Here is a 24,891-nt window from a genome sequence, read left to right as displayed (position 1 = left end):
ACTGACAAGAATATTTATGGGTTGCATTTCCCATACAGTGACGTAACTCGCTGCTTAATTACCGTAGTACAATGCATCATTGCAGATATTAACTAGCTAGTTGTGACTGTTTCCCAAAACCATAGTAACATGGTTGCATCTCTATAGTTTGAACCACATTAGTTCAACAATATAGGACTGTCATTAACAACGTGATGCACGGGAAGTGGAGTAATAACTTCTGCTAATTATTTGATTCTAGATCACTTTTGATTCTAGAATACTAAAATATATAGATCGAAATGTATTAAATAGGATGAAAGAATTTACTGCTTGTTGGCTTTCTTATTGTAATTTACTAAAACGTGCGCAGTGCGCACGATTTACTATTTTGTTCCCTCGATTTATAAATCATGCGCATGATTTATAAATCGAGGGAATGAAATAGTAAATCGTGTGCACGATGTAGTAAATTGAGGGAACGAAATAAGAAATCTTGCACACGATTTAGTAAATCGAGGGAACGAATTAGTAAATCGTGTGCACGATTTAATTTTTTTTCTTGCATGTCATGTGTGGGGCTCCGTAGTAATGTAAAATGAAGACTGGATTTTTCAGAATATTTTTGGGGTGAACTATCCATTTAATGGTGAAAGCCACAAAACTTCAGTAACTGTTGTCATACATTAATGTATTGTAGTATATTTGTATTAATATATGTAGTATGTTTGTTGTGATTTAAATAACAAAAAAACAATGTAATACAGTAAAAAAAAAAAAAAAAAAAGTAAACAAAAATTCTTTTTTTGTGTTTTGGATGCTTTACAGTAATAAGAATATGGAGGAAAATTAGCTTAATTGTGTTAAATATGGCACAATGTGTCCTAAAAAGCACTTCATTCTGAATTATGCAAAGTATTATTTCTTTTTTCATTCTTTTGATTATTGGGTGAAATTAACCTGGGCTGCGTTTCCCAAAAGCATCACAAGTAGATCATGAAACCATTGCCACCAATGCTCTCTACGATCAACTTAGCTCACGCTGCTTTTGAGAAACGCATGTTTTTGTGAAATAGCTTAAATGCATATTAATAGCTTTTCATATTCCTGCAGACTGTTCACTTTAGGTGTAATGAAGCAAGTTTATGGGCCATGTTTTATCCCTTGATTTCCATGAAAATGCTTTTGAGAGCCATAACATGTAATAGCTTGTATAGAGAATAACTTGTATGAACTTAATGATTTTGCCTATTTTCCTGTGACTCGGTCAGTGCTGATGTGGTATGGTGGCCTAGAGCAACATTTATAATGTAATATTGTCAGCCATGTGAAGCTGTGCCATGAATGGCTTAACTTTCAACTTCTGCAAGACCAATGCATCTACAAATGGGTCATCAGAAGATCTGCGCGGAATCTGCCTGCAGAATTATGCAGAAAGTTCTGCAGAATTTAAACATACTTCATTCAAGTTATGCTCCTCCCCCACCCCTTATGTTTTAGTTTACTAAATATATTGGCTAATTTGATTATGCTTTCAGTTATCATTAAAATATAATATTCTCAGTTTAACCCTGTTTAAATCCATTCTGATAGATCTGCATTGGAATTACACTACACAAACAGTGCCAAAAATGTGAAAAATGGATATGTGCATAGATTACATGTGCACTGTCCATATATCTTCAATCTCAACAGGATAACATCAAAGTCCAATGACTCATTGACTGTCTCATTTCCTCAGTTTGCCCGCATGCAATCTACTGTCATGGAATTCTGCAGAAGTCACATTGACATATTTTGTTTACACAACTGACTACAGAAAAACTTTAAATCAATGTGTCGTTGGAAGGACAAAAAAATCAACTCCATGATAACATCGTCTTCAGCACGACAACATGAAAAAACTGCATCACTTGCAATACAGATAATTCACATAATTGACAAGCTTGTACACATCCGTCACCCCTTCCATGTTTGTTTATCAGCTTTGACTTATTATGATTTCATTTTCAGTTCTGAATAGTTAATAGATGTATTGTTTATACTCTTTTTACCATATAAAATCCATCCTAAATAATTTTGCTTCACAATCAGCACAGGACATGCAAAAACAGTCTTCATTTACAGTCTTCAAATGACCCTGAAGAGTTTCAGCAAAGAGAGTGTTTTACTGTTGTTGACCTCATTAATAGGAGTGTAATTGAGTTTTCTCTAAGGCTGTGTCGTAAACATTACTACACAATCTAAAATGCATTAAACGCTTGTTAATGTGCTTTTTTATGTGTTGATAAAGCAGCCTTTGTTCTCTCATGGCCTCAAGCACACAATCTCAACGAGTTTTCTTTGGCAGCTCGGGCGCTGGTGGATCTGAAGATGGAGGACACTGTAGAGGTTTACATGGACGAGTCTGCAGAGATCCCCTGCCTGTACACCTTCACCGTGAAACCCTCTACGGTGATGGTGCAGTGGTTTGTGGTGAGTCCCAAAAGCTGTCACACTCTTTCACTTGTTTCAGTTTAAAACTTAAGAATGAAAATTCTTTCATCAATTACTCATCTTTATGGCGTACCAATTCCATAAGACATTTGCTTATCTTCGAAACGCAAATGAAGATTTTGTCCATCCATTACAAGTCTATGAAACCAAAACTTTGACACTTCAAAAAATTTACAAGGACATCGATTTGAATTGAGCATTTAATCCAAGTCTTCTAAAGAGACGATCGCTAAGCATAGCTGATCGATGAACAGATTTCATTTAGGCTTTTATTCACATATGACGCACACTTGGAGCACATCAAATATTGCAAACTGAAGCTCAGCCGTACGTGTTTGACATGTGAGAACAAACTTCATTGGTTCTTCAGAAGCTCGAACATGTTTGTGTGGCATCATGTCATGCATGTGAGGTTGCGTCTACCATATCTGATGTGCTCTATGTACAGTATATACATTAATCAATGTTTATATGTGAACAAAAGCCTGCATTGAAGGGTAAGTTCACTTCAGAATTAAAATTTCCTGATAATTTACTCACCCCCATGTAATCCAAGATGTTTTTGTCTTTTTTTCTTAAGTCCAAAGGAAATTAAGGTTTTTGAGGAAAACATTCCAGGATTTTTCTCCATATAGTGGACTTCACTGGGGTACAATGGGTTAAAGGTCCAAATTGCAGCTTCAAAGTGCTCTACACGATTCCAGATGAGGAATAAGGGTCTTCCCTAGCGAAATGCGCCACGCTTTACGCAATCACGTTGGAAAGGTCATGGTCGGAAGTACCGATCCAGTGTCTACAAAGCAAACATGCAAAGACTAAGTCAAACGGCCATTACAAAGAAAAGGTAAAACAACGATGTCTGATGGATTTTGAAGTTGGAGGAGAAAATGAGATGGAGATTCCGCCTACTTCACGCATGACGTTTCCAACATGATTATGTAATCAACCCGTTGTACCCTAGTGAAGTCCACTATATGGAGAAAAATCCTGAAATGTTTTCCTCAAAAACCTTAATTTCTTTTTCGACTGAAGAAAGAAAGACATAAACATCTTGGATGACATGGGAGTGAGTAAATTATCAGGAAATTTGAATTCTGAAGTGAACTAATCCTTTAAATTTGCTCCTCATATAAAGCAGTCATGTCTATTTAGAAGATTTGGATTAAACCGCTCAATTCATATGAATTACTTTTACAATGTGTTTTTTTACTTTTTAATGTATGAAAGTTTGGATTTAGCAGACAAAATGATGAGAGAATATTAAAAAATATCTTCATTCATGTTCCAAAGATCAACCGAAGTCTTATGGGTTTGGAATGACATGAGGGTGTGTAAATGATGATTTTTGGTGAGTTTTTGGTAAACTGTCGCTTTAATGGTGCTGGAAGTGTGCTGTTACTTTTCAAGTGCTCAGACTTTTACCTGGCTGACAATAAAGTGAGTAAAAATTCCCTTAGACTTACATTGAACGAGGGACTCGAGTCATATCTACAGACCATTTGCTAAGTTTTATTTTCCATCATCCTCAGAGGGAACGTGAAGGTAATCGGGTAAGGATCTCCTACAGCGATCTGACCATGCAGAAGGTGGATGAGAACACAATCTACAGTGATCGTATCACTGTGCAGTCAAACAGTGATGGAGAAACTCTGACCATTCAGGACGTTAAACTGTCTGATGAGAGAGAGTTTTTCTGCCAGGTCACTGGGTTTGCGGCAGGCAATGGAGAGGCCAGGACTCTCCTGAAGGTTTTTGGTAAGTCTTTTCCTCCTGTCAGTTGAATATCCTCTCTAAATGGCTTATTTTGTATATATAAATATGTTATCTTGCTGTTTTCAGACCCCCCAGAGCCTCCTGTCATTGAAGGCGTCCTCTCTGGAGTTTCTGTGTCCAGTGATTCCCCAGCTAAGGTACATCATGCTCTCAAATTCTCCCTGTGTGCATATGTAATGTTTGTGTCAGTTACATATGCTCGGTTTAAGCTGACACATGTCTTATTTGGTTAGATTGCATCTTGTGAGACCAGAGACGGCTTTCCCAAGCCAAACATCACATGGTACCGTGATCACATCCCCATTCACCCTGCTAATGGCTGTGAGTAAGATTAATATGCTCCACATGGACCTCATCATTATAATATATACATTAGTCCACATTCATTTTTCTTTATAATTCAGTAATTTTAAGTTTTACTATTAATAATATTAATATAATTTTAATATGCATTTTTATACCACAGTTCAAAAGTTTGGGGTCTGTATGTTTTTTTTTTTCTTATTTTTATACTCATTCATTGAAATACTCCTTTCCATAAATGTTGTGTCTGAAAGGGAAACTCCTACAAATGCATATGAAATAAGGTCAGCCGCAAAAACAACTCAGCCCACGCCTTTTCAGCGCTAATTTTGCATTGCGTGTCTTTAGTAAATCCCGACAGTAATTTTTTAACCTCAAAAGAGGGTTTGCGCTGGCGCAAGCTGTTAGTAAATCTGGCCCTAAGTATGAAAAATATTTGCCACTAATGTGTATGTATGTCTGGCTGTGTGTGTGTTTCTTCTCAGTGGTGAATGTGGTAACACTAGTGACAAGGGAATCCAGTGGTCTATATACAGTACAGAGTGATTTGCATTATAAGGTGACCAAGGAAGACAAGGACGCCCACTTTTCCTGTGAAGTCAGCTACTTTGTCCCAGCAGCTGTCAGGACGTCTGAGTCCAAAGGCATCAATATTACAGTTCACTGTAAGTCCCTTTATAAGTGAGAGTTTTTGATGAAGTAGAATGTGATACATCCAATCAGAATGTGTGTTCTAACCACACTCTTAGAAAGAAAGGTTCAATGGGTTCTAATATAGAATGGGTTCTGTATTCAATGGATTTCTTCATTCTTGACTCAGTTTTATGCACAAAAAGTTTCTATATAAGGAGAAATGTCTTAAATGATTGAATAATACTTTCATGTTTAATGTTATTTCAGTTTTTTTCTAGTGATAGAGTATGGTTATGAGCTGTTCATAAATTCATAAAATTGAAATATTAAAATGAAAAATAAATTAAAAGTAAATACATAAAATAATCACATGATGGGAATCCCTGAAAGGTTATATATATATATGAAACCCTTTAATGTTCTATATAGAACAAGCTACATAACAATTTTGATGGTTACTGGGTTTCTGTATATGTTGCATTGTTCTAGATAGCTCAATCCACTGTGAAATTTCATTGGTCCAAAATCCTGCTTTAACATACCTGCATATTTGACATCATATTTGACTTTATTGGCAGTGATTTGATAATTTCACATAGTATTTTCACTTTCATTGTGGACAAAAAATATATTTGAATCTGATGACAATCTGGGTGAGAACACAAGGCTTAAAGATCACATCAGATCTGACATGTCTAACATGGTTTTAGTTGAAAGCACCGTATTTTCCTGTTTCATGTTTTTAAAGGATTAGTTCATTTTCAAATAAAATTTTCCTGATAATTTACTCACCCCCATGTCATCCAAGATGTTCATGTCTTTCTTTCTTCAGTCGAAAAGAAATTAGGGTTTTTGATGAAAACATTCCAGGATTTTTCTCCATATAGTGGACTTCAGTGGCCTCCAAATGGTTTAAGGTCAAAATGACAGTTTCAGTGCAGCTTCAAAGGGCTTTAACGAGGAATAAGGGTCATATCTAGTGAAACGATCGGTCATTTTCGAAAAAAATTTAAATGTATATGCTTTATATAAACAAATGATCGCCTTCCAAGTGGTTCTGCCAAAACCACATTTTTGTATTCTTCAAAAAGCTTATGCTGTATGTCTATGCCTTCCCTATTCTACTTAAGGAACGAACGCAGCACCAGTTCCATTTTTTTCCCATAAGAAGAATAGGGAAGGCGTAGGAAGTACAGCCTTATTCCTCGTCTGGTATCATCTAAAGCCCTTTGAAGCTGCACTGAAACTGTAATTTTGACCTTCAACCGTTTGGACTCCATTGAAGTCCACTATATGGAGAATAATCCTGGAATGTTTTCATCAAAAACCTTAATTTCTTTTCGACTGAAGAAAGAAAGACATGAACATCTTGGATGACATGGGGGTGAGTAAATTATCAGGAAAATTTTATTTGAAAGTGAACTAGTCCTTTAATATTTCAGATAGCTTTAATACGTCAGAGGTAATGGTAAACTCTAGTTGTGAGTTGTGTTCGTCATGACACAGCTATGAAGGTCTCTGCTTTGTCAGCTTTGACTAAATATATAAGTGTGAGTTTTATGTTGCGTTGGCGAGATACTTATGAATGAATTAGGATTCATGGCCCCTTGGTCTTTGTGTATGTCCATATGTTATATAGATCCAACAACCAGCGTGGAGATATGGAAAGAATCGCCTGAGGGCTTGGTCAAAGAGGGGGACACAGTGGAGATCCGTTGCCAAGGCGATGGGAACCCCCCAGCACCCATCATTTTCAACCGAGAACAAGTGAGAATAGCCTCTTTTTTTCTCTTTTTATTCGGACCCATTTTTTTTTCTGAATGGGAGGCTGTAAAGCATTGAGACGAAGCGGACATAGCAGACGTCTGGCCCAGACAATGTGTTTGATATGCACAGACGGAACAGTACCATTACTGACTTCCAGCTTTATGTAAGAGTTACATATGCATTTGCATTAATGACATTGGGCCTCATTTATAAAACATGTGTACGCACAGATTTGATCTTAGAGTGCGCATACACTAAAATCTATTCCAACTTTGACCTGGAAAAGTGCTTAGTGCCATGTCAGGTTCTAAGCAGCCGTACGCACTTTTCCTTGTGGCAGAGCTAGAATACTGCAGGTATTTGGAAATCTAAGCGGCAATAATAATAATAAAACCCTGTTAGCATAATTATACAGCATTAAATTTAAATTATTTGGTATGCATACTTTGGTTCCACATGTGTAAACTATTTAAGACAGTCTATAGGCTATAAAATAACCTATAAAGCAAATTATTGATGATTTCCCATTTGGAAGAGAAGCGTACACACTTTTTTTGTGCGCATGTTAGTTTTTTTTGTGCGTACGTTTGTTTTCTTTGAATCACATGTACGCACATTTGAGAAATGATCTTAGATCAAATGTAGCATGGTTTCTATGCTACATTTTATAAATGAGGCCCAGTATGACTAAATGACTTTACAACAGTGGTTCTCAAATGTGTCAGGTGGTAGACCACTGAAACAGTAAAGCAAAAACCCCAAATCAGGGAAAATCTAACTACCTCAAAACAGCTTGTAAAATATTCTTTATTCAATGCTGTTTATGTTTAAAAAGCCAGTCTATCAGTTTGCCAAATTACAGTTTTGTCATTATTTTGCAGTTTAGCCAATGAATCTTATTAATCCGACTCTTTTCTAGCTTTAAAACATTTGGACTGAACCCTAACATACTAACAACAACCGCATAAATGTCATTGTTTAATAATGTTATATTACTGAAGTGAGACAATGAAAATTAACACTCATTAGTCAGAAATGAATGGTAATACAATCGTCAAAGTAATTCTTTGTCATTAGTTAACTAGTCAGTCAATGAATTCAGCGTTGGTGCTTTTTGACAATCATAATGGTAACACTTTACAATAAGGTTCATTTGTTAATATTAGTTAATGTATTGACCAACATGAACTAACAATGAGCAACATATTTCTTACAGTATTTATTAATTTTTGTTAATGTTAGTTAATAAAAATCCAGCTGTTCATTGTTTGTTCCTGTTAGTTCACAGTGCATTAACTAATGTTAACAAATATAACATTTGATTTTAATAATGTATTAGTAAATGTTGAAATTAAAATGAACAAAGATTAATAAATGCTGTAGATTGTATTGTTCAACTAATGAAACCTTATTGTGGTCTGTGAAGGACAGTGTTATTTTAATAAATTGTATATACTAATTTAGTAATTGTGTTGAATATATTATTATTTTTAGTATTTCTTTTTAATTTACATCTATTTCAGTTTTAGTAAATTTAGTACTTCAACACATTTTATTTTATTTCAGCTTTCTTTCAATTAACAATAGTTTTAGTTAACAATAACAACACTGGTGAAGGATACCACGGTACGCAGTCCTGCTGTAGAATGACTGCTAAATAGAGCTGTTGAATGATTAGTTTAAAGGTGCCCTAGAATCAAAAATTTAATTTACCTCGGCATAGTTGAATATCAAGAGTTCAGTACAGTTTCAAACTCCATTGCTTCCTCCTTCTTATATAAATCTCATTTGTTTAAAAGACCTCTGGAAAACAGGCGAATCTCAACATAACACCGACGTTACGTAACAGTCGGGGATCATTAATATGTATGACCCCAATATTTGCATATGCCAGCTCATGTTCAAGGCATTACACAAGGGCAGCCAGTATTAACGTCTGGATCTGTGCACAGCTGAATCATCAGACTAGGTAAGCAAGCAAGAACAATAGCGAAAAATGGCAGATGGAGCGATAATAACTGACATGATCCATGATTACATGATATTTTTAGTGATATTTGTAAATTGTCTTTCTAAATGTTTCGTTAGCATGTTGCTAATGTACTGTTAAATGTGGTCAAAGTTACCATCGTTTATTACTGTATTCGCGGAGACAAGAGCCGTCGCTATTTTCATTTTTAAACACTTGCAGTCTGTATAATTCATAAACACAACTTCATTCTTTTTAAATCTCTCCAACAGTGTAGCATTAGCCATTAGCCACAGAGCATATAGCCTCAAACTCATTCAGAATCAAATGTAAACATCCAAATAAATACTATACTCACAGGAATCGATGCATGCATGCAGCATGAATGACGAACATCTTGTAAAGATCCATTTGAGGGTTATATTAGCTGTGTGAACTTTGTTTATGCACTGTATAACTGCACTTATAGTCGAGAGCTCGGAAGGGCAGGGAGCGAGAGATTTAAAGGGGCCGCGCAGCCTGAATCGGTGCATAGTTAATGATGCCCCAAAATAGGTAGTTAAAAAAATTAATAAAAAAAAAAACTATGGGGTATTTTGAGCTGAAACTTCACAGACACATTCAGGGGACACCTTAGACTTATATTACATCTTTTGAAAAGACGTTCTACGGCACCTTTAACATACTGACAAGCCAGACTGGCTCAGTCTGGCTCTTACAATTATATGCGCCAATTATTCACTACATAGTATTTTGTATTTACATCAAAGTCATTCATTTCAGAAGATCATTTTTTTATATATATACAAATAGGCTCCAGAATACTTGCAACTCTATAGGACAAGTGGTTTGGAAAATTAATTGATGAATTTGTCCATCAATGCACACATTGAATTTTTTTTTTTTTTATATGACCATTTAGATGAAATTCAATAAACAAACTTAAGATCATTTAATGATATGTAAGGGAAATTGAAATGTCAGTATGATAGTTCTCTCTGTCCTGCTCATAACAGTCAGATGTGGAGCTGGATTCATATCATGGGCTGCTGGTCCTGAAGGAGGTGTCTCGGGCAGACAGCGGTGTGTATGAATGTCACTCTTTGGAACTGGATGCAGTGAATCATGATGAGGTGGTGGACACCCTACAGCTCACTGTGCACTGTAAGTGAAAACGTCCAGCTTCTCAGTTTTTCACACCCTGATTATAAATCTAGAAATAAATTGCACACTACCACCATAATATTATCATCCATATGTAATATGTAATAATACATTTTATTTATAGGTGTCTTTCATGACACTCAAGGTCACCGCACAAATCTTCCTAAAAACATTAGTATAACAACAATATCATACTATAATATACATTAGACACTGAAGAATAAGATATTGCTCAATAAATGTGCAGTCATAAATAAGCCTGTTTAAATAAATGAGTTATAAAACGAGATTACAGTTGTACTTGAGATGTACTGTTGACAAATGTTTTGACTCTTAATTTAACAAAAAATTATATTTCAAATAAATGTTGTTCTTTCTATTCATCAAATCATGTGACACTGAAGACTGGAGTAATTAGTGCTAAAAATCCAGAAACATATTAAAATAGATTTTATTTCACAATATTACTATTTTACTCTATTCGTGATCAAATACATGCAGCCTTGGTGAGAATAAGATACTTTTCAAAAACATAAAAAAAAAAAAAAACTTAATATCCCCAAACTGTTTAATTTTGCAAATGCTTTAGTCCAAAGTGATTTATAAATGAGGGGAAAAAAACAATTCAATTAATATAAAGAAGCCAAATTTATTAGCAGTGAACTTTTTGTTGAATAATGAAGTTACTAAAAAGTTATTAAAAAAAGGTTACTAGACCATTTTATATATACTTTCTATAATGTAAAATACATACATATTATCCAGAAATAATGAAATAAATAAATGAATAAATAAAAATGCTGGTGCAGTATGAATTAAATGCTTCGTCCATAAATTAATTCATCATCATTTACTCACCCTCATTAAATAAAGCTGTATAATTCATGCCAGTCTCACAACAAGCATATGCATTTCTGCTCTTGACTGATAAGTGGCGCTGTAACTATAGATTTTCACAAGTTATGGATTGGACGTATCACAGCTCGTTTTCGTGAATAGCATTCAGCCACGCCAGTGGAGATTACAAGAAAAATACTACAATAAGATATTTATGTGTGTGTGTGTGTGCAGATCTGGACCCAGCTGTGGTGATGCCCAAGGACTCAGAGGTCATGCTGAAAGGAGAGAGTCTGATAGCCACCTGCAATGCCCTGTCGTCTTTAGAGACCTCTACTGTGTGGTTTAAGGTAACACTGCAGTGTGATTCACGCATCATTCAGCAGTCTGGACATGTTCATTTAGTCTTCCACATTCTGTTTAGAGCTTCTTTTCACCCCATCTGTTCCTTGCTAAATTTGTTTGCACGCGTTTGTTTGTGTGTAGGATGGGATTGAGGTCGGAAGAGGACACACAATGCAGCTGCTGGATGCCACATTTGATACAGCTGGACAGTATGACTGTGAAGTGACTGTACCGTCTCTTCCAGGCCTGCTGACCAGTGGTTCTGTCCACATCATCGTACAGGGTAAGGAAGAACTCATCGAGTATTTAAAGAGGACCTGTTATGCTTTCTTTTTACATTTTCAACTTTCTTAAGTGTGTAATGTTGCTTTTTGAGCATGAAAAAGGTTTGCCAAGTTACAAAGCACAAAGTAACTGCAAAAATAGTTATTCTCTATATCAGTAAGTGCTGTTTCCAGGGGCGATTCTCCACCCCCACTGAGAGTATGAGAGTATGAGAGTAAAAATCATTTAATATGTTGTTTGTATACTAGGGTAGGCATGAACAATACAGAAGGTTACACACTACCTGTCAAGTCAGTCCCATATTAATTTAATTTCTAATCATTTTAAATAACCAGCTAATATTCATAAAGAATATAGACAAACCTTATACAGTGGGTACGGAAAGTATTCAGACCCCCTTCAATTTTTCACTCTTTGTTATATTGCAGCCATTTGCTAAAATCATTTAAGTTCTTTTTTTTCCTCATTAATGTACACACAGCACCCCGTATTGACAGAAAAACACAGAATTGTTGACATTTTTGCTGATTTATTAAAAAAGAAAAACTGAAATATCACATGGTCCTAAGTATTCAGACCCTTTGCTCAGTATTTAGTAGAAGCACCCTTTTGATCTAATACAGCCATGAGTCTTTTTGGGAAAGATGCAACAAGTTTTTCACACCTGGATTTGGGGATCCTCTACCATTCCTCCTTGCAGATCCTCTCCAGTTCTGTCAGGTTGGATTGTAAATGTTGGTGGACAGCCATTTTTAGGTCTCTCTAGAGATGCTCAATTGGGTTTAAGTCAGGGCTCTGGCTAGGCCATTCAAGAACAGTCACGGAGTTGTTGTGAAGCCACTCCTTCGTTATTTTAGCTGTGTGCTTAGGGTCATTGTCTTGTTGGAAGGTAAACCTTCGGCCCAGTCTGAGGTCCTGAGCACTCTGTAGAAGGTTTTCGTCCAGGATATCCCTGTACTTGGCCGCATTCATCTTTCCCTTGATTGCAACCAGTCGTCCTGTCCCTGCAGCTGAAAAACACCCCCACAGCATGATGCTGCCACCACCATGCTTCACTGTTGGGACTGTATTGGACAGGTGATGAGCAGTGCCTGGTTTTCTCCACACATACCGCTTAGAATTAAGGCCAAAAAATTCTATCTTGGTCTCATCAGACCAGAGAATCTTATTTCTCACCATCTTGGCAAACTCCATGCTGGCTTTCATGTGTCTTGCACTGAGGAGAGGCTTCCGTCGGGCCACTCTGCCATAAAGCCCTGACTGGTGGAGGGCTGCAGTGATGGTTGACTTTCTAGAAATTTCTCCTATCTCCCGACTGCATCTCTGGAGCTCAGCCACAGTGATCTTTGGGTTCTTCTTTGCCTCTCTCACCAAGGCTCTTCTCCCCCGAAAGCTCAGTTTGGCCGGACGGCCAGCTCTAGGAAGGGTTCTGGTCATCCCAAACGTCTTCCATTTAAGGATTATGGAGGCCACTGTGCTCTTAGGAACCTTAAGTGCAGCAGAAATTTTTTTGTAACCTTGGCCAGATCTGTGCCTTGCCACAATACTGTCTCTGAGCTGTTCAGGCAGTTCCTTTGACCTCATGATTCTCATTTGCTCTGACATGCACTGTGAGCTGTAAGGTCTTATATAGACAGGTGTGTGGCTTTCCTAATCAAGTCCAATCAGTATAATCAAACACAGCTGGACTCAAATGAAGGTGTAGAACCATCTCAAGGATGATCAGAAGAAATGGACAGCACCTGAGTTAAATATATGAGTGTCACAGCAAAGGGTCTGAATACTTAGGACCATGTGATATTAATGACATAGATGCAAAAATGTCAACAATTCTGTGTTTTTCTGTCAATATGGGGTGCTGTGTGTACATTAATGAGGAAAAAAAAATGAACTTAAATGATTTTAGCAAATGGCTGCAATATAACAAAGAGTGAAAAATTTAAGGGGGTCTGAATACTTTCCGTACCCACTGTATTACTGTAGTTGTCTAAATTGGCAATATGTGGGTAAATGTTTTTTTTTTTTAAGACGTAATTTTTTAAATGCTATTTTTTTTCTCTACATTTGTGCAGTAAAATTAACTTTAAAGAAGATCTAAATTTCTCGTTTTCATTCATCGAGATAACAGAAAATGTGCCATGCTTTAGTGGAGGATTTCTGTCACCTGGTGGAAAACAAAAACAATTTTAACATGAAAATGACATGGAATTACCACTATAACCAGTAGATGGCTGAAGAGGACCACTCATTAGCTCATTTGCCATTTCCTCTCCCTTTTATAGTTCTTTTCAAGCATTTGGCTTTTGGATTTATTATAAAATGAATATTATGACCAATTTGATCAATAAATAAATAAGCCTAGATTTTACAGTGGATGGGAAACTATCTTGTAGCCTATTGCTCCCGCTTCATATTATGTAAACTGCATTTATGACAAAGAACTACACAGATGCAGATATCATAAGAATCTATCAATAAAAGCACACGTGTTGTCCTCTGCTTCTGATGCTGTTGTGAACTGAAGAACACGCTGAATAACGTGCAGACTAAAATATGGGGAGGAGCCAAAGCCTGCCGCCATTTTAACATGAGTTTTTTAAGGGGACAGAGGTGATCACAAATTAGTGTACATATCACGGAGTTAATCGAAAATTTTTAGGGGGGCTGAAGCCCTCCTAAAATGGACCTAGTGACACCCCTGACTGTTTCTGAACTCCCTGAAATGTGTTGATTGTAGAACCATTGCCACCAATGATCTCTATGATCAACTTAGCTCACAATGCTTTTGAGAAATGCATCCCAGAGCATTACTGACAGTCTGGGAAGAGAGGTGCTGCAACAATGTAAAATATGTGAAAAATTGTGGGGGTTTTTTGTGTGTGTTTTTTTTTACATTCAATCTTAAAAACCAATTCTAGTAGACTCCAAAAACAAAAGTCTAAAAGGGCATAATAAATTGCTGAAAAGAGCTTTACATTAAGTAGTAGTATATTTCTAAAGTTGTTACCATATCTGTTCCTCTAGGGCCACCTCAGATGAAGGATGCTGAGAGGGAAATTGAGCTGACAGAAAAAGTTGGGGTGTGGTTAAATTTGAGCTGTGAGGTGAGAGGTCACCCTAGACCCTCCATCACCTGGAGCTTCACTGGCAGCCAGGTAACACACAGATTTCCTCTCAGCCCTCTGCTCATGTTACACAGAGCTTGGATTGATGCCTTTGTCTTGTATGTATGTGTTGTACTCTCAGAGCTGGCGTGAGGTTGCTAAAAGAGAGACGGAGGAGCAAATCCACAGTGTTGTGACGCTTAAAGTTACCACTGACACTGTTGCTATCTGCAATTCAACAAATGACTTCGGAATAGAGACCAAGACCTACAACATCAGGAGCAGTAAGAGTCGATTTATCTTGTTTACACTGATAATCATGAGACATAATCGCTATAAATAATCAGGATGATGACGATGAAGACAATGATTATTATATATAATATATTTCATTATATTACCTTTGATGTAGTTAAATATAATTGACGAAATGTATTGTATAATTATAAATGTATAGATGTAATATCTATACACACATTATTGTGTAAAATTATATATATGCATTATTTATTATTTTTACCTTAAAGGTGCCCTAGATTCAAAAATTGAATTTACCTCGGCATAGTTAAATAACAAGAGTTCAGTACATGGAAATGACATACAGTGAGTCTCAAACCCCATTGTTTCCTCCTTCTTATATAAATCTCATTTGTTTAAAAGACCTCAGAAGAACAGGCCGGTATTAACGTCTGGATGAAAGCCATTAGACAAGGGCAGAACGTCTGGATGTGCACAGATGAATCAACAGACTAGATAAGCAAGCAAGGACAATAGCAAAAAATGGCAGATGGAGCAATAATAACTGACATGATTCATGATATATTCATTCATGAACATGATATTTTTAGTGATATTTGTAAATTGTCTTTCTAAATGTTTCGTTAGCATGTTGCTAATGTACTGTTAAATGTGGTTAAAGTTACCATCGTTTCTTACTGTATTCACGGAGACAAGAGCCGTCGCTATTTTCATTTTTAAACACTTGCAGTCTGTATAATTCATAAACACAACTTCATTCTTTATAAATCTCTCCAACAGTGTAGCATTAGCCGTTAGCCACGGAGCACAGCCTCAAACTCATTCAGAATCAATGTAAACATCAAAATAAACACTGTACTTACGCGATTAGACATGCTGCATGACGAACACTTTGTAAAGATCCATTTTGAGGGTTATATTAGCTGTGTGAACTTTGTTTATGTTGTTAAAGGCAAGCGCGAGCTCTTGGGCCGTGGAGCACCATATTTAAAGGGCCACACACCCTGAATCGGCTCATTTCTAATTATGCCCCAAAATTGGCAGTTAAAAAAATGAATTAAAAAATCTATGGGCTGAAACTTCACAGACACATTCAGGGGACACCTTAGACTTATATTACATCTTTTTAAAAAAAAGTTCTAGGGCATCTTTAAATATATCAAATTAATACAATTATTTAATTTAATATTTGGGTATTTATTCAGATTAATATAATTTATACATTTTTATTAATTTATAAAATTTGTACATACACAAAAGTTTGGGTCAGTAAAAACAAGTCTCTTATGCTCTTTATTTGATCAAAAATACAGTAAAAACAGTAATATTGTGAAATATTATTACAATTTAAAAGAACTGTTTTCTATTTAATATATTTAAAAATATTGATAAATATTAATAAATATAAATTAATAAAATATATTTTTATTGTCAGCATCATTACTCCAGGCTTCAGTGTCACGTGATCCTTCAGAAATCATTCTAATATGCTGATTTGGTGCATGTCTTATTATGTTAAAAACAGTTGTAACATTCTAAATGACTTTACTGTCGCTTGTTTGATTTCATTGGTAATTCCGGCTGTTTGGAATCAAAAATGTTAATGTTGTCCCTTGTTTTCTCCCAGTTCCTTTCTCCCAGACTCCAACAGCTAGAAAAACTTCAGGTAACATTTTTTTTTTTTCATCTTCTGTCGCTCTGTATGTCAGTCAGAACAGATCGTAAATTTTAAATCAACATCCATGCAAAATCCATCCCAACCAAACAATGAAAGAACATCTAATGTATTTGAATAATTCATAGATTTTATATGGCGAAGCCTCCACAGCAGCTTGGTTAGCTTGGCTCTTCGTGTCGGCCTCTGGGCATATTTAAAATTCTGTGTGAAGAAAAGTCATAGTGCAAAAAAAAAAAAAGCAAGCAAAAATTGAAGCAGACATTACTTCAGATAGCAGGGGCAGATCTAGCGCTGAATGTTTTCCAAGATGAATGTATAATTAGTTCTATGTGAATATTTTAACAAATGTTTTGAAGTGCTGGGCTGCAACTGAGACTGTTAAATTAATATGGTGAACATTGTGGTGGCGGCCTGCTGTTTTATTGAGTAGATTTAACTCATAAAATTCATTCCCAGACAATTGTTTGTCGTCTCTCAGTGTTTATTTATAGCATTTGATGACGCTTCCTCTGAATGGCGCTCCTTAATTTTCTTTATTTGACTCTGAGGAATATGAGTCTCTTATTCCATTTTACTAAAACACTCTAATTATATGTTTCATATACCAAACTCGTCTCATGCGTCCTTGACATGTGGCACATGTTTTGAATCCAAATGTTCCAGCCATTGTTAAAAAGTGCAGTGTAATGTGCCCTTCAGTGTTCTTTTCGTGATCTGGTATGGTATTTCACTTTTGTATTTTGCCTGAAAGCACATTTATTGCATTTCAACATGAATTAATCTAGTCTTAATCAGTCTTGTTGAAAGGGTAATAATTTATAGGTTATTATATATCAGTCAGTCATGCTAATGTTGACGTCTCTTGTTCTCTTTGCAGTCGATAATAGTGGAGTGATCATTGTGGTGATTATTGTGAGCATCCTGTTGCTGGCCATCCTGGGCAGTGTCTTCTACTTCCTGTATAAAAAGGGCAAGTTACCCTGTGGACGCTCAGGCAAGCAAGAAATGTATGTTATACTTTTTTTCCCCCCCTATCCCTGTACATTATACAGGAGTTTTTAAACTGGCTGCATTGGAGTGCGAGAGGGTCTGTGGAAAAGTTTAGAGGAAAACAGTGTCAAAATTTTTTTACAAAACAAATAAAAAAATGCATTAAAGGGGTCATGAATTGAGAAATCAACTTTTCCTTGTGCTTTTGATGTATAAGAGATCATATTACAGTGCTCAGCGTAAATGAGTACACCTCCTTTGAAAAGTAACATTTTAAACAATATCTCAATGAACACAAAAACTATTTCCAAAATGTTGACAAGACTAAGTTTAATATAACATTTGTTTAACTTATAACATGAAAGTAAGGTTAATAATATAACTTAGATTACACGTTTCAGTTTTACTCAGATTAGGGTGATGCAAAAATGAGTACACCCCACAACAAAAACTACTACATCTAGTACTTTGTATGGCCTCCATGATTCTCCATGATGTCTCTTCTAGGCATAGAATGAACAAGGTGGCAACATTTTGCAACATCTGTCTTTTTCCATTCTTCAAGAATGACCTCTTTTAGAGACTGGATGCTGGATGGAGAGTGATGCTCAACTTGTCTCTCCAGAATTCCCCATAGGTGTTCAATTGTGTTCAGATCAGGAGACATACTTGGCCACTTAATCACATTCACCCTGTTCTTCTTCAGAGATGTGTTTAGGACCATTGAAATGTTGGAAAAGTGCACGACGACCAAGGGCACGGAGTGATGGTAGCATCTTCTCTTTCAGTATAGAGCAGTACATCTGTGAATTCATGATGCCATCAATGAAATGCAGCTCTCCGACACCAGCAGCACTCATGCAGCCCCACATAAGGACACTGCCACCACCATGTTTCACTGTAGGCACCATGCATTTTTCTTCGTATTCCTCACCTTTGCGACGCCATACAGTTTTGAAGCCATCAGTTCCAAAAACATTTATCTTGGTCTCATCACTCCAGAGTATAGAGTCCCAGTAGTCTTCATCTTTATCAGCATGGGCCTTGGCAAACACTAGGTCGGCTTTTTTGTGCCTGGGCTTTAGGAGAGGCTTCTTTCGTGGACGGCACCCATGCATGCCATTCCTCTGCAGTGTACGCCATATTGTGTCACGGGAAATAGTCACCCCAGTTTGGCTTTCTACTTCTTTAGATAACTGCAGTGAACTTGCATGTCGATTTTCTTCAACCCTTCTCATCACAAGACGCTCCTGTTGAGGTGTTAACTTCCGTGGACAACCTGGACATCTCTGTGAGATGGTTGCAGGTCCATCTTTTTTACATTTTTGTACCACTTTTGCTACAGTATTCTGACTGATAAGTAAAGCTTTGCTGATCTTCTTGTAGCCTTCACCTTTCTGGTGTAAAGAAATTATTTTCTTCATCAGGTCTTGTGACATTTCTCTTCCATGTGGTGCCATTGCTGACAGCATGAAATGGGAAGGGGTTTTAACACCCTTTTATAGTCAACTGTCTGCTGGACACCTGTGTAATGAAGAATTAGACTCACCTGTGGTTGACTTCTTGTTAAATTAGACATTTGTAGTCTAAAATTTAGCTTTGCTCCAGAGACTTTCAGTGGGGTGTACTCATGTACTCATTTACGCTGAGCACTGTAAGAATATCCTGTACGTTTCAGAACTGAAAACTTCCGCCTCTGCAGAAGAAATCAACTTCATCATTGCAACTTTAGTCCTGCCCACTGGTGTGTTAGTAAGTTTATTTGTATTCGGTACATTTCACTGTGGGAGAGATCACAGCTTTCATGCGCTCAACAACATGTCTGTGATCGGCTACAATGTTCATCACTGCAACCTTTCATGCCACGATCTAAATATAATGCCATAGATTTAAATGCAATGCTATTATCAACACTTTTCACAATTAGTTAACCTTGAGAGCTGTAATAGTAAAAACATGCTAAAAGTTTTCAAGAGAGTAATACTTAACTATTTCATATGCAAAGATGTCACAGCCAATCACAGCAGTGGGCTTTTACACTGAAGTCTCACAGCAGACACGCCCCTTCAAACAGAGTGTTCAAATCAGAGGGCTAAAACCAGGGTAGGGAAAAATGCCTTTTATTTCAAAATGATGACAATTTTTTTTATGTAAAAAGCAACATTATGACATTATAAAACAATAAAACAATGCAGTTCATGACCCCTTTCAATCAAATAAATTAATAATTTGATTAAAATAATTTAAAAAAAGTGATTAAAATAATTAATAAACCAAACAGTAATGTATTATAGTAAGTAGAACCAAAAATATAATAATGTAGCATAATAAAACTAAATATTTTCCAAATAATATATTTTACTCATATTTATAATATACATTTTTCAAAGTATAAATCGGGTTTTACACATGAAAATATATAGCTCCCTTTTTAGAATAGTGGTCCCTCAACTCTAAAAAAATGCTGGGTTAAAAAACAACCCAATTTGGGTCATTTGGCAACCCAGCACTGGGTCAAAATTGGAAAAACACAGCGTTGGGTTGTTTTTGCCCAGCTGGTTAGGTTAAATGTTTGAGTCAACATGCTGGGTTGTTTTATTAAACTCAAGTATTGATTAAAAATTACTATATTGCTGGCTTAAAATGAAAATTAAAATCACACACAGAATTACTTGAGTAACAACACAGGCAACAGTAAAAATCAAAAGGTGAATTTTTATTAATAAGCAAGAACACCCAGGAATGAACAAAAATATAGGCAAGAGCTAAAACAACATGTAAATGTGTATGCGAGTGAAAAAGTGTAGAAAAGAATGACAACTCAATTATACAGCTTACACCGTTAAAAGAAATTGCTTTTTAAAAGTTAAATATTTAATAACTTATGTTTGGAAACAATTTTTTCCATATTTCGATTAATTTTCTCACACCAACGAACAGCAGCCAAGTTCCCTCTCCTCTGCGCTTCGATTAGTTTTCTTCTATTTTCCACATATATTCCTGTCGTAATTGCAGAGGTCTTGAAATCTGAGCTGGTGATGGGCAGCTTTAGATCAAATAGTTTTTACGATCATAAGAAACAAATTCTGTCCAAAGTTTGTCCAAGACCTAATTATCTGGTACCATGACTTCACTATGGGATCACAAACCTTTTTAGGGGTCATTTGATAAGGCTTTTTTAAATGGCATAATGCATGGTCTTTTTCAAGTGATTATGGTATAATTTGAGTGCAGTAAAACATCTGTCCAGCCAAATTGGTGCAGTCTGGTGTATCGGTGTGTTATTTGGTGTGTAATCTCTACAGCATTAATGCCTACAGCACCAAGGAGAAGACTAACAAAGATGACATCGTCGTAGAGATGAAGGCAAAAAAGACGGAGGAGTCTGTGCTATTGAAGGGCGTCAATGGGGAAAAGAAACCTCTTAATGACCAGGTAACCATGTATACTTATACTCTTATTCAAAATGCATAACAATTATCAAAATGAGATGACCATGAGGAACATCTCTTTAACTTTATTATATGCCGCTTTTTCCTGGAATAAAGAACAACACCCTTAGCTCATAAACGGAGGCTTGTCGGCGCCTAAAGATGCTGTCTGTACCTCCCTGCTGACCCAACAATCAAGTCTTAAGAGCTGGAGGACCTCTTGTGGAGCAGCCACCTCCTCTGGATAAAGTGGACTGTACTTTTGTATCTTGTGTGAGAGCAGCAGTGTTCATGCTTGGATAAATGGGACGGAAGCGAGCTGATCCATAAAGGAAGATTGTTCTCTATTTTCTACTCTTCTCCAATGTTTTTCTTCAACCATTGACCAATTCAAGGTTTCCATGAAAAACAAGCAAAGTGAATTTCTGAGAAAACTGGTCGTAAAACCATTCTTACACCCTGTCCACATTGATGCTGGCTAAACTGGATGCAAGGCTTCGGCTACGTTCACACTGTCAGTCCAAATCCGATTATTTGTGTATCCGACTGCAATCTGATCTACAATTATTGACTGTCCACACTGTGTATCGCAACAGTTCAGATACGATTTGTGTGTCCGTGCCGTTTTTTCGTTTTCTGGAATATCTGCATTGGTTTCTATGGAAATGACGTTGCATTTGTACGCCAAAAACAACAACTGCAACATTGAGCAGTAGAAATGTAGGAGGCTGATATGTTCCGTGCTGTCGTCTCCGCTGGTCTCAAAACATGTCTCTGTTATATTTTGCTTGTCCTGCACTGTGCAACTACACAACCTTGTTTCTGCTGCAATGTTCAGCATGTTTCCTATAACAACGTCTGACGTTTACTTTTTACGTGGTGTGCGAAAGTCACATAAACCACGCAAAATCTGATCAGAGCAGTCAGACTGAAACGGATTTCCAGAAATGCGTTTTGAATATGATTTCAACCCACGTATGAATGTAGATCAAAACGCAATTGTAAAAATCACATTTCATGTGATGTTTTGCTGTTCACACTTGCTAAATCTGATCAGGTTTCAGTTGAATATGCAAAAACAATTTGGACTGACAGTCTGAAGGCTTTAGGCTACGTTCAGATGGTCAGTCCAACTCCGATTTTGTGCAGATCTGATTGAAATCCAATCAGATTTAGCAAGAGTGAATGGCAAAAACATCACATGAAATGAAATTTTACAAATCCGTTTGAAATCAAATTCAAATCGCATTTTTGCAAATCCGTTTCCGGATCCGGATTTCGTGAGGTTTATGTGACTTTCTCACGCCACGTAAAATGTAAGTATTAGATGTTGTTAGGAAACATGCTAAAAGTCACAGCAGAAACAAGGTTGTGTTGTTGCACAGTGCCGGACATGCAGAAAATGACAATATAACGGAGACATGTTTTGAGACCGACGGAGACAATAAAGCTGCATACCAGCTTCTTACAACATCTGTATTGCAAACCCCTCCATGTTTGGTTGTTGTTGTTGTTTTTGACATATGCCTACCAACGCAACCTCAATGCCACAGAAACCAACGCAGATATTTCAGAAAACGAAAGAACGGCACGGACACACAAATCGTATCTGAACAGTTGCGATACACAGTGTGGACAGTCAATAATTTTAGATCAGATTCCAATTGGATATACAAATAATCGGATTTGAACTGACAGTGTGAACGAGTCGCCGTCATTAAACGGTTGGCCCGTTCTAGTGCTGCATACTCCTTATGCTAGTTTCAACAACAGGAAAAGTGGATTTGGAGCATTCACATTGGCGCGTCCAATGTAGACAGCCTCAAGCTTTTGAGATGCGACGCGACACAAATTGCGGCAAATGTAAAAATGCTTTTACAGACTAAATTCATTTTGCTTGTTTAACAAATGAGTGTCTTTTTTAGAGAGACTTTCCTCGCTGCAGCCAGTAGACAATGACGTAAATCTATTGTGTGATTTTTATTTATTTTTTTTTCCCCCAAACCAGTTTAGCACAAACTCCGCCTCACAGCCACTTCTAAAGATTTCATTACATACAGTGCTGATAGCCTACACAACACTACAACAAATACTAACACATGAACCTACCCTACACCCTAACCTTAACATGGTTTGGGGGAAAAAATCATACGTCACTACGCACTACGTACATCTTTTTGCGATACAGACTGCAGTGAGGACATCTTGTTTTTAGACCACAAAAATGTATATATTATAAATATGTTTTATTGATCCTATTTGTGACCCAATTCATGCTAGTCGTGCTTTTCTAAGCTCTGTTGAGAAAATATTTCGTTTTGCGATCCTTGCATAATGCTAAAGAAAAAAAAACATTTGATTTTCATATGGCGAATTTTGTTTCCTATGTACAGTACAGAACAGTTACATGTCTTCTGATATTCCAGTAAATCCCAACGGACCAAATAATAAATGCAAATTCCATTTCAAAGGCTGTTACTTAAAAAAACCCACGTAAAGATATTGAGAATAACAGATGTGTAGTCTTCATATACACACAGCCCTTCACAATATTAAGAAACCCCATTCAACTTGGCAGTAAACCGGGTAAATGGATAAACATGACCAGGATTCAGCCAATGAAACAGAGCTGACACTTAATAGTGTGTACGGTCCAACTCAAACTACTGCAGAGCTCATTCACTGTTTGTAAATAGTCGTAGGGAAGGAAATTGTAGCTCTTTGTGTTTTGACTGCTGAGGGGAATTGCAGCTCCCTCTGTTTTTGCCTCAACTGCAGTGCCTGCGGAAATGTGTCTTCATTTCACATCAATGTTAGTTACACTGAAACCTTTGTGTATGTCCTGTTCGTTTTGCACACGTCTCTGTATTTGGTGAGGGGAAAGTTTTGTTGTTTTCATAAATGCCACGCATAATTATATGTTTTATAAAAAGGCGCAGTATGTTTTAACCTGAAAACTTTTGGTTTTAGACTTTTGTTGCTATCGTTCAGTCGTCAATGCGATTTGTTCTAATGTACAGAGTTTTTCTTGTTTCATGTTGTTGAGTGTGGCTGACATGATGGCTTTGGCTTTTACATTTGTTCAGTAAGGACATCATGACACACACATGTTATCTACATCAGTGCTTGAGGAAGCTGAACCTAATAACTTCAGGACTGTTGTTAAAACACTAAACCACACTTGGACAATTCAGATTTGATTATAGCTGTACTCATGCATTCTTTTAGCCTCAAAAAATCTAAAAAGTAGGCTGATTTTTGTGTCAAAAGTTGCATTTTAGTAATCTTTACATTGTTTAAATATGAGTGCGAGCCATTTGAGACTGTCAGAACACTGTTGAACCACTGCATTCTACACTGGCACCTTTTCCCTGCCTGTCCTTGTGAGCAAATTATGTTGTAATAGCGCAAACTATCATTCTCATTGTAGATTTTTCGCAAACAGTTACGCAGTGTTTTACGTTTTGATTTCACTTATGGATGTAAATTAAGTACTTGTGGTTTGATGCGTTTGATGCTTGCTTTTTTTATATAAATTTTGGCCAAAAAAAAAAAATAAAGATATGTTACATTCAATGTTTGTCTCCAGCTTCTTGGAAACCTTCAATTTTGATAGATAATTTAGGAGCTGGTCTTTACTCCAGGTGTCCAGTCGTGTTTCCTCTGGCAGATCTGAATCCAGAACCGGAGAGGAGTCTCTGCAGCTGCTGAAGGGAAGCATCCGGCAGCACTTCCGACAAAATCCGGCCTGGTTTTATTTAAGTCACAGTTTCCATGATATCTGTTATTGAGATTACTACTTGAAAAGGGCACATTTACATTTGTCATTCAGACTCACTAAATATATTGTTCTTAATAACTGTGTCATTTCAATTTAAT

General features: G+C 36.6%; 1 protein-coding gene across 2 annotated transcripts in view; it reads left to right on the top strand.

The window, feature by feature from the left end:
- The window catches only part of mcama (melanoma cell adhesion molecule a), a 66,874-nt gene extending 42,286 nt beyond the window's left edge, over nt 1–24,588 (top strand). The window contains exons 2-16 of one of the 2 annotated variants that reach the window (XM_048189553.1): nt 2,330–2,454; nt 4,005–4,230; nt 4,315–4,385; nt 4,482–4,569; nt 5,037–5,216; nt 6,824–6,951; nt 9,937–10,084; nt 11,156–11,271; nt 11,408–11,549; nt 14,576–14,706; nt 14,798–14,939; nt 16,541–16,579; nt 17,469–17,598; nt 20,887–21,016; nt 21,130–24,588. In XM_048189553.1, coding sequence (XP_048045510.1) covers nt 2,330–2,454; nt 4,005–4,230; nt 4,315–4,385; nt 4,482–4,569; nt 5,037–5,216; nt 6,824–6,951; nt 9,937–10,084; nt 11,156–11,271; nt 11,408–11,549; nt 14,576–14,706; nt 14,798–14,939; nt 16,541–16,579; nt 17,469–17,598; nt 20,887–21,016; nt 21,130–21,150 — 1,817 coding nt within the window. In that variant the 3' untranslated portion in view covers nt 21,151–24,588. The remainder of the gene's footprint in view (nt 1–2,329; nt 2,455–4,004; nt 4,231–4,314; nt 4,386–4,481; nt 4,570–5,036; nt 5,217–6,823; nt 6,952–9,936; nt 10,085–11,155; nt 11,272–11,407; nt 11,550–14,575; nt 14,707–14,797; nt 14,940–16,540; nt 16,580–17,468; nt 17,599–20,886; nt 21,017–21,129) is intronic. The other variant, XM_048189554.1, reaches the window with a different exon arrangement.
- Nucleotides 24,589–24,891: the final 303 nt, after the last annotated feature.

Source organism: Megalobrama amblycephala, linkage group LG4, assembly GCF_018812025.1.
Source record: "Megalobrama amblycephala isolate DHTTF-2021 linkage group LG4, ASM1881202v1, whole genome shotgun sequence".
In the NCBI taxonomy this organism is placed as follows: Eukaryota; Metazoa; Chordata; class Actinopteri; order Cypriniformes; family Xenocyprididae; genus Megalobrama; species Megalobrama amblycephala.
The sequence above is the reverse complement of the archived record's forward strand: the minus strand, read 5'-3'. Positions and strand labels throughout refer to the sequence as shown.